The sequence below is a fragment of the Phaethon lepturus genome, unplaced genomic scaffold (genome assembly GCF_000687285.1).
Source record: "Phaethon lepturus isolate BGI_N335 unplaced genomic scaffold, ASM68728v1 scaffold8955, whole genome shotgun sequence".
Classification (NCBI taxonomy): domain Eukaryota; kingdom Metazoa; phylum Chordata; class Aves; order Phaethontiformes; family Phaethontidae; genus Phaethon; species Phaethon lepturus.
In genome coordinates, this window is record NW_010542634.1 from 13183 (window position 1) to 31760 (window position 18578).

Sequence of the window (18578 nt, forward strand, 5' to 3'; positions counted from 1 at the left end):
AGCCCTTTTTTTTATATTGTGTCATCTACAGCTATATGTGGGAAGGTTTTATGATGCAGAAAATTCACTGTGAGCATTCCCCTGTGTGAGAATAACTCAGTCTCTGTGAATCGAGTTTATTAATTGGTGAATAGAGTGATTTCCCATTTCCCACTACCTTTTTCAAATACAAAAATATTAAACTCAGGCATTTCTTAAAATAACATTTGGATGCCAGGATTTGTTTATTTAAAGGTTACTGTGATATCCAATACAGAGCTACTAACTGTGAAACAAATCTTCTGCAGCGGATCTGTAAAAGTATAAATATTCTCAAAAATTTAGGAAAGTGACTGTGCTTTAGAAGATTTTGGATGCTTTTTAAAAGCTGAAGTGATGTTTGTGGGTTGAGTCATCTACAGATATTACAATATTTTAATGAAAACTCTGGAGAGCACACATTTTTTCTGTTTAGACCCTGGTATTAATGTGGATTATTTTAATGAATTTGTCAGTGATTGACTGATGTGGTAGTGTTTTTCTCTACCTGGTTATCATGGAGAAAACTAGTAGTTTCTTCTTCTGTAAAAACTGGAAATTACACCTTAGATCCTGTGATATAGGAACAAGTTAGACCTCGTGAGATAGTGTCAGGTAGTCCAAAAAAGTAACTTGAATTGCATAAAAGAAATCTAAAGCTTAGGGTAGAGGAACCTTTTGAGGAAACAAACTCAATGTTCTTTGCAAGCTCAATGTTCTCCATGCAGTGATAGGAGCAATGACTCTTTTTTCACGTCATACTGAAGGCAGCACTGCAGTACGCTGCAAACTGTCCATCAGATTGCCAAATTAAAGGAAAATAAAAGAACATGAAAATAAAGCAGATTCTTAACATAATCTGTAGTTAATTTTGGCCCACAGATTGCATTTGATGTTCTGCTGCAGAGGAGGGTACAGTGATGCAGATCAGCCAAAACCTTTTGGAGGTGTCAAATGCAAATGCAGAAGAATAAGACAGATTTCAGGAGGCACAGGAGAGCTCAGCCCCGTCTGTTCCTGCTCCCAGCAATCCAGCGGGATTTCAGCCTGCTTCTTCCTTTCCTGAGGTAGCAATAATGTTGGAGAATGGATGAGGGAACGTGGTCATGGCTCCATGGAGGAGCCTTGTGATTCAATCTTGACATAAGTTAGCCAGACTAGGCCGCGGTAGAAAATTTCGAGTTATGCTGGCAAGGGAGAAAAGAAGGTCGTACTGACCTTGCACTGTGCAGGTAAACAGCTAAGAAGAAGTAAGAAAAACAGGATGGAACCCGGACCACGTAGCAGTATCTGGCATTGGGAAGCTGGTAAACAGCTGGACACCTGCAGGGCTTGGCCTTGAGGAGAAGGAGCTGTGATAAACAGCTAAGAAGAAGTAAGGAAAACAGGATGGAACCCGGACCACGGAGCAGTAACCGCAAGGAGGAGGAGTATGATAATGTAACCTTTAGAGCTAAGCCAATGATTGTAAGACAAGTATGCATAAGGTAGAACTCAGTGTATAAATATGTGTAGGGTTTTGCAATAAAGTTGAAGCTTGCTTTATCACTCACATTGAGTCGACTGCTTGTCTTCCCTCGCTCGTCGCACAATAACAACTTTGTTTTCCTCTTCTAGTGAATAGGACCCTGGTTTAGAGGATAACAGGTTCATGGCTGATAAATCTTATTTCAGCTGATCCCAGAAAGCATAAGCAATATTCTCTTTTGGCAAAAGTACCTAGCTGTGGGATAATGGGAGTAGCAACAGTTTAGGTTATGGCCTGTATCCTTCTTCAAAGCTGATCTCTGCCATAGATTTTGTGGGTCATGGCAAGCCTCGGGGGTTTGGAATAGCTTTCAAGCTCAACAGAATCTAGTTTCCACCATTTAATTTTTCTGGTGCAGTTACAGTGGAGCTTGAATATCGGTGATTTCCTTAGAAAACATATTTCAGATGCATATTCTCAGTATTGGTTATCTTCCAAGTGACACACAGCTGGTGAAATCTATCTTTCTGCCATGCTTTCCACGGTGCTGGTAAGTGGCAGGCTTTTTTCTTCCAGCATCAGCCTGACTGGTATCCCCATCAATTACCTGTACACACTGTGCAAGTGAAAGTGAGGGAACAGGCTGACTGATATTTTGTGTGGAGAATAAATCCCAAAACACATATGAATATGACCTAGATTTTTCTCTATGTCTGAGAGCTCCGTGCAATGAAGGAGTGAAAGTGAGTAGATGATGAAAAATACCTGCTAGAGTCTTCTCTTTCTGACTGTAATGGTTTATATTCTCAGTTCAATAGCGGTGGGTCTGAGCAAATGACCTGTTGTGAAGACTTGGCAGTAAGGACCTCGGGTGTGGTGCTGCGAAAATGGTATTTTACTTATCTTTGTTTCCTCCACTACCCCTTGAAAAAAAAGTGTGCTGCTACAATAGGGAAAGCCGTGTAAATTTTCTTCACTTCTTCCAGTGAATTTTGCCACTCTGTGGCATTATTTATTTGGGTTTCATTTTGGATAAATATGATACACATCATGATATAAGCCCTAAACGAACTTTAAAAATGACATTGAGGACAACTGTCTTGACAAACAAAGCTTTTTTTTTTGCCTTTTTTTTTTTTCTCCATTATTTTAGCATATTTTGCTCAAACATGAAGCAAACTTATGGACAAACCCGACTTGTCATGTGCTTCATGGATCATAACAGCAAGGCTCTTTCATTTCCCATCCATACTTATGATCGTATATATTAAAATAAATTACAACACATTTTTTTCTGGTTAATCATGTCACCTTTTAAAAGCAATATACATTTAATACTTGAAGTAAGAAAAGAACAAAACAAATATAACTCTTTTTTTGCACACACAAACATATACATATGAACTACATGTGCTTGCAAATAGATTTCAGTAAGTGTGATGATATTTTAATATATATATGCACTATGGCAATCCCTCTCCAAACAATGAGAGACTTGCTATCATATGTACTTGCCCAGAAGTCAACTTCCTACTATATGGCTGTAAGCTCACCAGATCAGGGTTGTCATTTACTTCCTACTTACACAGTGCCCAGTGTAATGAAGCCAAAGTGTCATTTGCTTTTAGGTATCAAAATGGTATAAATTAATTCTTTAAGAAGCAATAATATTTTGTTTTCTGAAAGGTCAAAATTATTAATGTGTGTACAAGTTGACAACCATCTTCACAGCTGCCTTGAAATTTAAAGCCATTGTTCTTGGCTTATGTGTGAGGAGATAATGCTGTTAACTTTCAAATACCACACATTGAAATAGGCAGACTTCTTTAAGGTTACAGATTTTCTTTTTCATTTGCCTTTTTTTCTTTTCTTCCCAGAATCTACATTTTCATATTCTCCAGTTCAGTTAGCAGTGGTAAGTATTGAAGCAATTCAGAACAGAAGGTATGCCACAAGATGAGAAATAACTAAAACATAAGTTCTGCTTATTTTCCACAATAGCCTGCTTAGTAGAAAGCAAAAAACCACCCTAGATTCCTTTAATAAATTTCTAGTGTAACCAAGGAGTAACAGAGGATTTCTCCTGATTTATATTGCCTAATCAGAGTAGAAAATCTGGTTTCAGTCTTTTGCTTCATTACTTCTGCTTCATGACAATTTTGGTACCAGTTTGAATAAACAGAAATAATCAAATTATGAGGTGAAAGTCTGCTCTTTTGTACTCTTCTATGAGCTATTTGAATATGAAGGATAAACTATCCTTAAATTTATGTTGAAATAGCATGGAACATTTTCTTGACTATGCCAACTCTTTCTTTATTCTGCTTAGGCTATAAATACAGATTTTTATGTCCAGCTGACCATATATCCAACCACCTGCTTCTAGAAAAAAAAAAAAAAGACTCAGGCTCATTCAACCTGCAGATTGCTTTTGGCATGTAGCTATCTCAGTAGCAAGAACCTCACAGAAGTTGGTTTATTTCATTTGCAGGAAGAGGTTTAATCAAGCTTCTTCTTCCTTTGTATTTTTATTTTTGGTTTGAAAAGGGTTTAAGATCCTGCTTTGAGGTCTAGATTCCAAAAGTCATGTGAACATACAGTGAAACTAAACCAAATCCAGAGATCTTCATTTGGCATCACAGTCATTTGAAACTGAGAAGGGAAGAGGGCAGAGCTAGGAGACAGACAAAGGGAGCATGTGTCACTGAACCAACTGGCTGTGATTCGTCTAAGCTGCCAAGGGAAATTGAGTTTGTAATTCTTATTACAGGTGATAGAACAGGGCATCCAAATTGCTTAGCTAGCTTGAAATCTCATTCATTGTTTCAGTGATTCTCCAGCAATTGGACCCCTTGTCTTTTCCTAAGATGTTCCTTTTAACTCCTCCAGGCACAATTAACTTTTAAATTACTGGATGAAGGCTTTTTTAGTTCTTCTTTCCTAGTTCTTTTTAGCACAAAGAGCAATCACCTAGGATACTGAAGCGAGGCCAGAAAGCATGTATCCAGTGTTTTCACACATGTTGTTGTCTTATGGCAAAACTACAGATCAGCTGCAGCAGACTGCAATTTCTAAGATACTGCTGCTGCACTGGTTCTTTTATTTGAGAAGACCAAAGTTACAGTTCAGGGAGGAGTGACAGTTTGACCATGTGTTCCTTTCTCTGTTACTCCATGTCAAGCCGCATTTTTTTGGGAGCTGAGAGGATGGGAATGGGCAGAGTAGTTGTCATGCTAGTCCCAGGTAGACTAGGATCATTCAGGGGAAAAAGATAAATTAGCAAACTGGCCAGAATAGGCTTCCCCTTCCTCACTTGCTGGATGTTTCACTGCTGGGGATGGAGGTGGAAAAGACCGTAGCTTATTTACACAAATGTTGCCCTCTTTGAAAAAAGTGTGTAAGGATTGTCCGTTTTATTACTGGCTAATGAACCCTTTTTTTCACAGGCTGCAGTAGCAGATGAGGCAAAAAAACTATATGACTGCAGTTTCTTGGCTGCCTTTGCTAAAAACTGCTGTTGTCCTTGGGCAGCCAGAAGCTGCTTGCTCTACTGGATTTCCAGACAGTGCTTTGTCTTTTTATGGGTTAAATATGGTCTTGTGGCATTTACACATCCTGAAAGTTTTTTAGGAGAAGTCCAATATCTAAAACAGATATCAAGGCATGATGTAAGAAAGTCTGTTTCTAAGTATATTTGATGTGATTCAGTTGCAACGTGGCCTACATTACAAAGTTCCTCCACACCTGTTTTTAATTCTATCACAAGATTTAGATAAGACCTTCCATTAAATATTAATGCTGACTTCTTATTATGTCTCATATGCCCCAACTACAATTTGTGAAGTTGAGGGTATAATGTGACTTTCTTTCTTAATTTTCTTTACTGTGCTATAATTGTTACCATTACAGGTGATACAATACCATGATGCAAGAAATAAGGAAAAAAGATAGCTACCATCACGTAAATAAAGGAAACCTTGAATGGCAGTGTGACAATGACATCAACTTAATAAAAAAAAAAACTTTAGTTAAAAAAATACCTAGTGACATCAGCTTGTATCAGGAGTTCTCTAGAGACTCAGAGTCTCCTGGCTGATTTCGGTTGTATCTGGAGCTGTTGTCTCAGTTGGCACTGGGAGCACATGTGAACAGTGAAGGAAGGGGGAACAGAGGGTAAAAGCACTCTCCCAGTCTGAATCTAACTGAGCTGATATTGTGGACAATGCCTTTTTGAAAAGAACGCTGCCAAGTTAATAAGAGAGGAAGAAAGGAAACAAAAAAGTGAACCAGCTCAAAACCTAAAGGTAAGGCGGAGGTGGGGCACTGCTTAGTTTTAATCCATTCTTATATATCATTGCAAACTCTTTTCTTAATACATTGCTACAGTGTCCTAACTCACGCGTGGGAAGCCTAATCAACTTGTACTTCCATCAGTTATGAAAGAGGAGTACCGTGCTGTGGAAGTGGACTTCAAAACATATTTGTGGGAGGCTCAGCACAGCTCTTACAGAAATTATTGTCAAGGATACTGTGGTACCTGCTTTCTCAAGTCGGTCTGCTGGTTTTGACATTTTCAATTTTCTCCTTTTCTGCAGAACTATTGCTGCTCTTCAGGGTCTTGTTGCACTGAGCACCAGGTAAGTTCAGGCTTGGCCTTGTGCCAGCATGGGGGGCAGCCAGTATAAAAGTCAGAGGCAGGGAAAAAACCTTCATTCCCTCTTTTAGTGGCAGGCATGCATCGCCTACTTGTTTCTGAATATATGATAGCGGAGCCATGTGGTTCAGATGCCTCCTCACAGCCCAGTCCTTTTTCTCCCCTGAAGTATGATAAACTGATGTATCCTTGACCTCTAGCAGAGAAGGAGTGACTCCTTCAAGAAGCAGGGTAGGCACTCAGCCACTCTGTTCTTAAAAAAAATTACCAAAAAGGTGCTTATCTAGGTCTGACCCTGACTCTGTATTCCTTTTTCACCCAAAACAGCCACAGTGAGCATGTGTCCCATGAATACATATAAAGAAGACTATGTGGAGCAAGATAAAAGCTTGTCTCTGAGTCTTTCTGTCCTCACTTCTGTTAAGAGGTGCCATATGCCTTGTCAAGTCGATGGTGAAATAAGTAGGCTGCAAAAAGTAGAACATTGCTAGAGGCAGGGAGCAAACACTGATTCTTAAAAACTGAATACTGACCGAACTCAAGGCAATACACACAACGCTGACAGCTCTGCAAGGTGGTGCTGAGCAAGAGCAAGTGGTGATTTTCATCACCAGCACGCATTTCACACAGGTAACTAAGCACGTTGCTGCTCAGAAATCCTTGCAGTGCACTAACAATGCAATCACTTTTTAGAGTCATTCTAAGGGAATGGGGGAATTCAGCAATTCATAATTAAACCTAAAAGCACATTTTTTCTAGTTTTTTTTGAGTTTTTTTTTATTGTGTCATTTAATATGAAGCAATCATCTGCAACTGTCTAGAATTTAGGAGAATTTTTGCTTCTAAACATTGATTTTAACATTTAACATGAAATGACTGCAGGGGCAATAGGTTACTAGTTGAAAAAATGACAATTACAAGGGAAAGGCACATGCAAATGTCTTCAATGGGCAGTTCAGAAACACTTTGTTTTATCCCCATTTGTTTCTTTAACTGCCCACATTAAGGTACATTAAAGTTTTGGACTTCAGTGCGGTGTTTATTATATCAGCAAAAATAATTTCCCTGGTGTTAGAATTTAGACAGGGGTTATTTTATTTTATTAGTGTTCTACAAACTGTCATAGAACAAAGAGGATTAGTCTCAAGCATCTCCACAAGTGTCCAACTATCTAGTTCAGAGCACAAGAAAAAGGAAGCAAGAAAACCCAACTCTTAACTTAAAACCAACTAAGATGAAGAAAATTCTAACAACCTTTGCATCCTCCTCAGTTTTGGGACCTAAAATGGAGCAACAACGCAACCAAAGTTCAACCACTAAAAAAGAGATTCTTAAAACTGCCTGGCCTCAGGTCCTACAGCTGTTAGGGGTAGACCTGGGGAGCACAGCTGGATTTTACAACTTTTGGCACATTTCCCTTGATAGGAGTGGGAGATCTTTATCTGGCTTAGAAAATCTCTGCCAGAGAATGTGGATACTAATTTTAGAAGCACCTACATCCCATTATAGGTCAGCCTGACTTTGGATTCAAAGTGTTGAAACCTAATTTTAAGATTGGACACAGGCTCTTAAACCACATTAATCTGAATATTCTGTTTTATAATATATTCATTTTATATTCATTTTGGCTAAACACATACATAGTCATTATTATCCTTACTGCAGGTTATGCCAATCATTTATAAATTGTATTTGTTACCAGCCACTTAGCAACAAAATTATGGCTCATAATTGCCGGAAAATTGAGACGTGGCTGAACAACTCTGTATCTTCCCATTGTTGAGAATTTCAGAATAAGAGCAGTGGTATCAACAATAAAGAATAAAGAATAAAGTTTCAGTTCTGAGCCTTTGAAGATTTGTTTGGAGCATAAAACAAGAAAGGTTATTTGCACTGAACTAACGTTCCACTTCTGTCTTCTTGCCATTTAAAAAGATTCCTAAAACCTGGAAAAACATGCCCCTCTTGCTCTAAGATACTGCCCCTGAAAGAAACATAACCACATCATAGTTACTAAAATGTCATCAAGAATAGCTAAGTAATCTGTTCTCGGAAATTAGTTTTGCTTTTATGTGTTATCTACAAATATACAAGATGAGAATGACAGTGGCTAGAGGTTCATTTTATCTGGCAGTATGTTAGCCTTTTTGAGGCTATCATGTTTTAAACATTATTTTAGTACTATAATCCCCATATTATGCATGGACAACCCTAGTTTACTCGGCATTGGAGAAGAGTTCGTTCCTAGTAGCAGAGCTTTCATATGTTTTAATTCACTTGTATAAATAGTAAGATGACCATATTTCCCAAGGAGTATGCAGAATTTATTATGTTCTTTCCTTTTTCCCAGTACACATTAACATTTTAACAGTTGCTTTGAAATTAAAATCAGGGCTAACAAAACCAACTCTCTCTCTTCAAGGTAGAACTCAACTCCTCTATGCCAGCAATGTCTAGTGGGTTGCCTTCCCTGGGTGACATCCAGGGCTATGTTACAGTAAACTGGTCCAGTGTGATATCACAGGTATAAAAAATATTCCATTCTGTATCAAAACTAGGCACATGCCTTATATTTATATGAAGAGAAGATCAACAGAGCTGAGCGTTTTTGCTTTCAACTATTCATCTCTGGCCTTCTACATGAGGAGAAAAATATCTTACGTTATTTCTAATTGGTAACTACAAGAGTCTAATTTGGGTTAGATGGTCATTAAAAGGAGGGTGACATCACACGGGTCAGTATTGGTGGTTATCTAAAAGCACAACCTCTCATTTGTATTGCTTTAAAATGTACACAGTATAGATGTAGATTAAAAAAAAACTACTAATTTTTTTGTGGTGTTGAACCAGCTAGAAGGGAGGATGCAAGGTTTTACCAAATGAGATCTATAGATACAAATTTCACTGTAGAGTATGTTTTAGACAAATGTGTCTTTTTCTTTAAGTATGTAAATCCTACACTGTAGGCTTTTTTTTTCTTTTCCTTTTTGTAGTGGTAGAAAATGTTGAATAACTGTCCATGAGCATGAGCCAGCGGTTCATTGCTGATATCCCCAGAATGCCAATATTTGCAATGCAAACAGTTAGTACAATTTACCAGTTCTATGAAAGGCCCTGACATATCTGCCTCAATGTCTGGAGGCTCTGCTGTATAACCACAAATAGTCTTTCCATTTTCATGTAACCTTTTGATACAGTGACAGCTGCATTAAGCTGCTTCTGCCTAGCGATTCCGCATGCCAGGCTGGTTTAATTGGTTTTAATGCCACAGAAAAAGCACTGCTAGCAGAATACCATCAAATCATTTTCATATTGAACCTTCGTGGTCCAGCAACCTCCCCTTCAACCACAGCACCATTGTTTTTGCGAGGGACATATTCAAGGTCAATGCTGGTTTTGTGTTTGCCTTTCCCTCGGCTCCACACAAAAAGAAGGAGGAAACAAAATAAAACCACTCCAAGGAATGTGAAACAGCCCATAGCTGTGGACACCAATATTGTCTTAAGGTCCAGAGAGAAGGTGTTCACATTAGTTCCATTGGAACTTGTGTCATTGGAGTCTGTCATATACATAGGGGTCCTGTTGGCGTAAAGGAAACGGTCTGAAGTAAACCCCTTTACTGTAAGAGAGGCCGAATAGGTGTCGTTCCCAGCTGCGTTACTTGCAATACAAACGTAGATCCCAGTGTCCTGGTCTTGAGCAAATCGGATCTCCAGGGTACCATCTCCCAGCACAGTGGCTCTTCCATTTGATTTAGCTGTGATCAGCCTCCGACGTGGAGTAACCCAGGATATGGTAGGCTGCGGATCCCCGTCAGCATTGCACATCAACTGCACCGTCTGCCCTTCCTCCACTACCAGGTATTGCAACTTCTTGTCTTGTATCTTGGGCTTCTTACAGGTGAAGTAAAAGGAAAGAGCTGTGCTGTGAAAGTCTTTGAATGACCTCTCTTTGACACTGTCTGGGCCAGCACACATTGGTGGCTGGCCTCCAAACTGCAAAGTGGGTTGCCTCTGTAAAATCCAAAGGAGACGGCAGTCACAGGCCAGAGGATTGTTGTTAATGCAGAGGACCTCAAGGCTTTTGGGGGAATGGAATACGTTCTCTTCTAGGGTTTCTAGCAGGTTTTGGGACACATTAAGCACACGTAAGTACCGCAGCCCTTGGAAAGCGTGTGATTCAATGGCACGTAGCTGGGCCCCCACCATGTGGAGTTCCTGCAGGCGCACTAAATCTGAAAACATGCCTGCTTCAATGGTGCTGATAGGGTTGTAAGAGAGGTTTAGATGTGTCAGGTAAACCAGATGTTTAAAAGCGGAGTAAGGTACTACAGACAGGTTGGTATTGGTGATGGAGAGAGAAGTAAGGTTGAGACCATACAGACTGTTGGCAGGTAGCATGTCCAGGAGGGGCCAGGCATCTATCTCTAGGTCTTTCAGGCGAAACAGTCTTTTAAAGGCATAAGCAGGCAAAGCATTAATGTTGAGCTGTTTCAGATGCAGACTGATGAGGTTGTGGAGATGAGAAAGAGCTTCTGTTGGTACAGCTGTGAGGTTGCATCTCTCCAGGGTGAGCTGCTCCAGGCTAAGCAGTCCACTAAAGGCCCTGTGTGATATATAAACCAAATCATTGTCCCCAACCTCGAGGGATTTTAGGTTATGCAGATCTTGGAACATGTAATCCAGCAAAATGACAATCTTGTTTTCACTTATATCAAGCTTTGTTAAGTTTGACAACCCAGTGAACACCCCAAGGGGAACTAGCTTCAGACGGTTTCCTTTCAGCCTCAGGGAGCGCAAGTTGAAGAGATTGTTAAATGCTCCAGGCTCCACATTGGCAACTATATTGTCACTGAGGTCAATCTCCTCCAGTAGAGGGTATGACATGAATTCCTCAGGATTGACGCTCTTTAGTCGGTTCTTGCTGAGGTCCAAGATTTTGGTCTCAATGGGAATGCCCTCTGGGATGGACATCAGACGCCTTCTGTGACAGCTGACGGACTTGTTCTGTGCTGAGCATTCACAGCGGGCTGGGCAGCCTATGGTGGGACCCATGAAGACTAGCAGCACAGCCAGACCCAGGAACGGCTGCCAGCATGATACAGCTGTGTGACGCATGACTCCACTGATCCGGTCTAACCGTCCGTCAAGGGCCTGTGGAGATGAGGATGGGAAAGGGGAGAATTTAAGTCTGCAGCAGAAGGAGATCTGTGCCAATTTTACAGTACCATTTCAAAGCAGGGACATGTGTTTTAACTTGAAACAAAACAATAAAAACCTATTGTGATTGACAAAAGCAACAGAGAAGCAGATTTTCCTTTACTATTATTGGACTTGTAGAAGATCTGTTTATCCAGCATTTGCCCTCTAGATGTCAGAGGAGACAAAACAGCTTCTCCTACTGCAAACAGTAAAGGAGGTTAGGTTTTATCCTTTTCTCACCCTCAGTGGGTCTCCTCAAGACAGTGCTATAACTTATTCAGCGATAAACACCATACATTCTGCAAATAGGGCTAATTACTTTTGTGATAAGTTTATAGCATTGAGCCTCTGTGGGGTGATATGAGACTAGGCTTTTGCCTTTCCTATTCACGTCAATGTTTTAAGGCAAACCTTAATGACGTATTATCTTCAAGAAAAGGAGCTCCTTGACAATGGAAAGATTCCTCATAATATTTATTGCATACATTATAGCTATAAATAGATGGAGCTTGTTCACACATACACAATGGCTCAGATGAGGAAGGAAGAACTGGTGTATCTCTGATTAGAATTTGTATTAAGTACAAATGGATTCTTTGCTTTTATTACACAGAGAGATTTTATGTCGTTTTTAGAACCAAAGACCTGAGAAGGGTTTACAGAATACATCTTTGTACTTCCAAGACAAGTAAACTAGCTCTGAGGGAGAGAAAAACAAGATAAGATGAGCTGTCTGTGTTTAAGCAGCACAATGTCCAAAGAAGCACAACAGATTCCATGGAAAACAGAGTTAGTAAGAGATTTATTCATTCTTGCCTTCAGGTTAAAACTGAGGATAGTAGAAGACAAGATAACCTCTATAAAATTAACTACCTTTCTCCAAAGGCTGTACTTTACACGTTTAGTCACCAAAGGCAAGAGACGAAATTTTTCAAGGGTATCTACTAAACAAAGACACTCAATAACCCATTTAAAAGAAGAAGAAAAAAAGAATAATGTAGGTGTTCATCAAAGGAAGGTTATGTCTGAGACACTTGCAGGGTAAGGCACACTGCAAACAAGGACTATGGAAGTGCCTTATCTCCTGTGCTACAGCCAACTTGATGAAGCCAAGCGGTAGTACTGGGAGTCAGGCTTCATAATATTAGCAACATTACACAGTGCCTCAGGCCTTGTGAGACCTTTTCCGGATTGGTTAATTTAGGCTTCATTTCAGTTGTACTTTTAAAATTATTTACATAACTCCTGCCTGTAACTTCTTCTCAGGTCTGGACAGATGACTATCGCCCAGCTTGTCCTACCCATAATGACAAAATTGCCCAATAGCTAGGCATTCACTGTCTGACCTGAGAATCATCTAGTTAGCACTTAAGAAGTTTTCAACTTAAATTTGAGTCGTTTTGTTTGTCTGTGCACAGTCATGTGGATTGTATAAAAGAAATTCTCCTGTACACAGAGAAGGATTCACAGATTTAAACAAATATGGTATAACCAAATTTATGAAGCAACCAGACAGTTATTTTAGCAAATAAGCTGTTTGAAACACATAGAAATAATACTGAGTAAACTCCAGATTGATAAAGAAGAAACTCCCACCAGTAACTCTGCTGCAACACCACCATCCACCCCTAGCAAACAACTTGGGATATGATAACTCACCAAATCATCCGGCCTGAGAGAGGAGGGCTGCCCTCTCAGACTGTGGGTGATCAGAAGGGTGGGGACTCAACATGCAAGAAAAAGAGCACATTCTTGGATCTACTGATCTTTTTGGATCATTAACAATCTTCAGCAGAAACTGGGTGGTTTGGATTGTTAAGATTAGAATTATTGTAACTGGACTAAGTAATAAACAGCTGTTGTGCTTTGACTGTTAAAAACTTAGTTGGGTGAACAATACATTTTCTTGAAGCTGCATATAAATTGTGTTCTTTGACCATAAATTAACGGTACACATATTACTCCTCTCATAACTCTGTCGTGGAATCTCACTCTTGACTGATGCGGCTTCTTCTTTCCATTCTGACACTTCTGTGGCAGAGATTAATAATATAAGGCAAACTGCATGCTGGCTTTGCAGTGTAGTCAGGGGACCTAGATGAAGACTATTCTTTATTGTACTACCTATAAAAGCACATTTCAACTTTGTCCTAGAAGGACAACCAGCTGAGATCCATTTAGTTTCCTCCTTAAGTTGTAGTCTTGCAAGTAACTATTGCTAGTTATGTCCAGCTGTGACAAAGGTTTTCAGAGATAAACTTCACTTCATTAGGCATTAAGTTAAAACTGGAAATCTATAGGGGTCTGTGAGTTAGGTGTTTGCATTGAATTTGGATCAAAGTGGCTTTCGTGTGCTCTGATCATTACTTTCAGAGCTCAGTCTGTGAGGTTAGCGCTTTCATAAGGATACTTCTAGCATGCAGGGAATTCATTTCCTATCTTATTCAACTAACCTATGAAGCACAAAGTAAACAGGTTCAGTGGACAACAAGCACCCCTGGAGTGTTTGTTTCTGATAGCAAAAATATGAAATGTTTTGTGCAGCTACCCAAGTCACCTCGTAACTAAAACTTCTGAGTATTATAAATTAGAAGATGGACAGTATAAAAGATGATAAAAGGATTTTTTGACTGTGGCTGGAAAAAAGAAAAGTGGTGTTAATAAAGCACGTCAAACATTAACCATTGCCTTCTTCAAGATCATGTGCACACAGATGAAAATGGATATGCATTTATCTATAAGGGTGCGTGCGTGCATGTGTGTGCATATGCACTTGCAGGCTAGCAGGGTTCAGAACTGAGACTTAAGCTGGGGTAAATTACATATCAATGAGGAAAAATAATAAATTATATTAAATTCAAGTCAGAAAAACAAAGATTACTTGGTTCAATAAGTACAGGTTAAAAGAAAACATAAATTGATTATTTCAGTTTACATTGACCCAGATGATACTACCATGCTTCCTGCTAAACACATCTGTGACTACACCCTTGGCTTTGAACCACTTTGTGCAAAAATGACTTTACCTTCATTATGCAAAAAATGTAAACCTACGTCATTGTACAAATAATGGACAAAAGTTAAAAAGGTCTAGCAAAGTAAATACGGGCAACTTAAAGATTTCTGACTCTTTGCAGGACAAAGTGAATGTTGGGAGAAACCTACAGTGAACTTTGACAAGCTATTGCATATGGTCCAGTTTGAATTTAATAAAGGTGAAATGGTGCTGTCAGGACACGTCCAGTAACATCACTAGCAGGGCCTCCTTTGGGCCTTCAGTGTGAGAACATTTGAAGGGATACATCTTCATCCCTAAAGTATATTTTGTGTCAGTGTGATCACCATTGCTTCTTATTATACATCCATCCAAGAACAATGCTATTGTTTAAATATCTGAATGAAATTATACCATTAAAAGATAATTTTCACTGCAAGATGAATTCTTGCAGTGAAAAATTATTTCTCCCATTTCTTTAGACTTGTGGGACGTTAATTAGTAGGCAACATCACTGGCACTGTGCTGCACTATCCGTGCCACTGTTAAACATGACATATTTCACTCCTGCTTAAACAACCAGCATTACATATCCTTTGCCAGTATAGGAATTGCCTCTGCATATCTGCAGGATTACTTCATTATCCTTCTTTGCATCCCTCTGTACATCTTTTCTTCACTATCATCATACATGCAAGAAAATGCATACATAAAAATATACATATATACATACACGTAAGATAATAGTATCAACTTTTTGCTCTGTGACTGTAGTATGCCTTGCACTGTGGAGTACTTCTCTAAAATTATAGCTTGTTCTCAGAAGAATTCTAATAATATAATAAATAATTATGAACCAGCAGTTTTTATATGCTTGAATGTGAAAAAGAACATGTAAAATTGTTTTCCTGACCTTTCTGAGGTATTTATCACACTTTGATACACTTGGGAAAATGAAATATATCAAGGAATTCATTACTGAAAAATAAAAATTAACTGAACACCTCCCTTTTGTCTTTCTCTGTCTCTGTTTCTTAAGTCCAAAGTCAATGGTCAAGTTGCTGTTGGCTGATACTCTTTTTCAACACAGGACCTCAGTCAAAGTTCAGTTATGCAATTAAGAAAGCTCATTAAAACTATTATTTAATAGTTCTGTGTGATCTCACCCAAACCAGCCACTTCTACTGCTTTGAAATGCAAATAATTTTGCAAAAAGTTCTGCAGCTTTGAATCCACCCTTAAATTCTTTACAAGAATGTGTATGTACCAGTAGTCTGTAGCTTTTAAATTGAAGAACCATAATAATAAATAAATAAAAAGCAACCCAACACTCCCTCAGAATGCTGTGCAATTCTGAATATCATAGATAGGATTGTCAAACCATGCAAATGTGCTATATATTGTATAATTTCTCCCTCTCCCTCAGCCTAATTTTGAAGCCTTTACAGCTAAAAGCTAGAGTGCATTTGATCAGGCTCCTTTTGTTGTCCAATCTGATGCTCCAGTATTGTGTGGTACCAGGTTTTAGCCAGAAAAGGTGAGAGTCAGAAGATCTGTTTCCATCATTAGCTGCATGTTTGATGCTCCAACATGGTAGTTTTGGTCTCACTTTTCCCTCCTCTTCTCCCAACCTTCCAGACAATTAAAAAAACCCAGTGGATTATAACAGAGTTTACAATTTTGCCTGATGTTGAGGTCACTTAATACTTTCTCTTCTAAAATTCTCTTTTCAAAAACATAACTGTATTAAATAAACTTTCTAGGATAAAATGTTGCATGACAGGTATCTGACTTGTACTGATTATTCACCTAAACGTTACCAGCTAATCCTGAGAATCATAGAACCAGGTGATGTACCTATTTTAAAGGTGTTTTAAACTATATCTGTCCTTCACATTGTTCAAGGCATAAGGCATGAAGATGGATTTTTTATGGCCTGTGCTCAGCAAAAGTAAATAGTTCTTCCTTGTATAAGATTGTTTCTTTCTCCTCTTGCTTGATGAATTTTAGCATTCTGGTATTCTGGAGCAGGGAACAGATACTGAGCAGTATGAACAGTCCTGTCTTTGCCATTTCTGTCAGCATCTGTCACACTTCAGCAAGCAGTAAGCCAAAACCTGTGCATAAACCTTGGCAGCAAAACATCTTTTCTCATGTGGTCAGTAGACAGTTACTGAATAAGAGCAGCTAAAACTACTACAGATTTTACCTGTGTTGTGCAAACTTTTGCCCAGCTCAGTGTGGTTTGGGAAGGTTTTTACTCACAACTTTATGCCTCAACTACTTATCACAATGATTTTGGAAGCCCAGCTGATCTGGCTTTTCTGCACTCTCCTGTGATGCTGGATCAGACCAGGTAAAGGGCAGGGAGGATGAGGAGTCCTTGCTGCTGGACTGCACCAAGATGGCAATGGTGAGACGTTTTGCCCAGGGGATGAATGCAAACAGGCTGGGAAGGTGGCAGAAAAAAAAAAAAGATGGTTTTATGGACAGTCAAAAAGAAACATGAAAATAGTAGACAGTTAGGAATGTTTTTACAGTGAGATAGAATGCCACAAGGAGGATGAATGAAATCCTGACTGTGGCATTTTCTGACTAGACTGTGACATTCTTGACATTCCTGCCATATTGTCTTTCAGTGTAAAAGCCAGTGTAGCAACGGGTTTACCTCACCACGTCTTGTGCCAGCAAATTACCTAAGCTTAGTGTATTGATCCCAAGCTGTATCACAGGCCAAGTCAAACCTGCCTGTATAGTCTCCAGTGGAGGATTTTTCTTTAAACTGGAGCATCTTAGAAATGTTTCAAGTGAACTATGGTGTACTAACTTCCCTGCCTCTTTAATCAAGGCTTTTTTTGCTTATGCAGAGATTTTGTTCTCCCTCCCTTCATTGATTTCTTAAATATCTCAGCATTTAAATAAACTACAAAGCATTAAGTAGTTGTCTATCTGCATTTCAATAATTAATAAATTGAAAGAAACCTTGAATAGCAGCAGCAGCTGTAGCAACAACAACCGCCAATATGCCAATTAATTGAATTGGAAACAAAGTTTGATTCAATTATTCCTGGGATCATTCTCTACTACTAAGTCATCAGGAAAAGCTTCATGGGCTAACACCAACTCAGAAACTACGTTTGAGTTGCATTTGTTTTCACAAGAAACAGTATTTGTTTCCAACAGTACCCTGCTTATACTTCTAAGACTGAGACCCAGACTGGTATCCCATTATAACAAATATGTTACAGAAATGGAAAAAAAAGCAAAAATAACATCCAGAGGGACATTTTGAATGCCTTATCCACTGGTATTATTGTAAGACTGGTTAAAATCTTTGTATCAGGTGTTATAAAACTAGGCAAGTGGGTATAGTTTTTCCCCCAAGTGGTTAGATTATTTTTTGAATCAGTGTAAAAGAAGTAAGTGTGCCAAAGAACAGAAGGTAAGAAAATCACAATGCTAAATTCATATGATTATATAAATTACCTGTACAAGGCTTAGAAATCCAGATTGTCTGAAATTAAGCAGAGAAATGAAGACACCTGTACACCTTCTGTTTCTAGCCCAATGTTTTTTAAGATTGATTTACCAATTTCTTGCAGTTGTCACAGAGAAAGTGAATCTCAGGAAGAAATTTGAAGGAAAAGATAATAAACCTTAAGGATTATCTCACAGGAGACGTTTCATACATAAATAACAGGGAAAGAAAGTGGAGATATTTGCAAGAATCATAAGCAGAATGACATTCCCACTGACATTGTTGGTAAATTGAAGGGGAAGAGGTTTACAAAAAGCTTGGATGAACAATTATGTGAAGAGCTGTAAAAGAGGCTTGGAGGTAAAGTAAAATTCAGAATTTTTTGCATAGGTTAATGGTATAAGTCAAGCATTCAGGGAAGGTAACACTACTATCATACCCACAGAATTAACTACCTCATAAGAATTGCAAATATTTAGATGGACATAGTTTTTGATGAAGAATTCTTCGTTGTATAAATTAATGAACTACTGTGAATAGCATATCTTTTCTGCCATCTATTCCTTCTGAATGCAGAAGCAAATTTTTTAAAGGTACAATTCTTCAAAATTGCTTCTGCCAAATTGTTCACTCATCTCTAGTAAATAGTATCCCTATTTTACTCATGAAAAGTGATGTCATTAAGAGGTAAATGTTCAACAGCAAAGACAAGAATAGCCCAATTACCATGACTATGGATGTGTTGATGCACCTAATTGCCATAA

General features: G+C 38.8%; 1 protein-coding gene across 1 annotated transcript; it reads right to left on the minus strand.

Annotated features, from left to right (window-relative positions):
* Window positions 1-8952: 8952 nt before the first annotated feature.
* LINGO2 (leucine rich repeat and Ig domain containing 2) lies at window positions 8953-11257 on the minus strand. Its single transcript, XM_010288087.1, has one exon. It carries the CDS (start codon window positions 11255-11257, stop codon window positions 9437-9439), a length of 1821 nt encoding a protein of 606 aa, XP_010286389.1. The 3' UTR covers window positions 8953-9436.
* Between the last annotated feature and the right edge of the window lie 7321 nt (window positions 11258-18578).

Coding starts and splice junctions, on each gene's coding strand:
- LINGO2 (XM_010288087.1), bottom strand. CDS start 11,257: ATGCGTCACACAGCTGTATCATGCTGGCAGCCGTTCCTGGGTCTGGCT.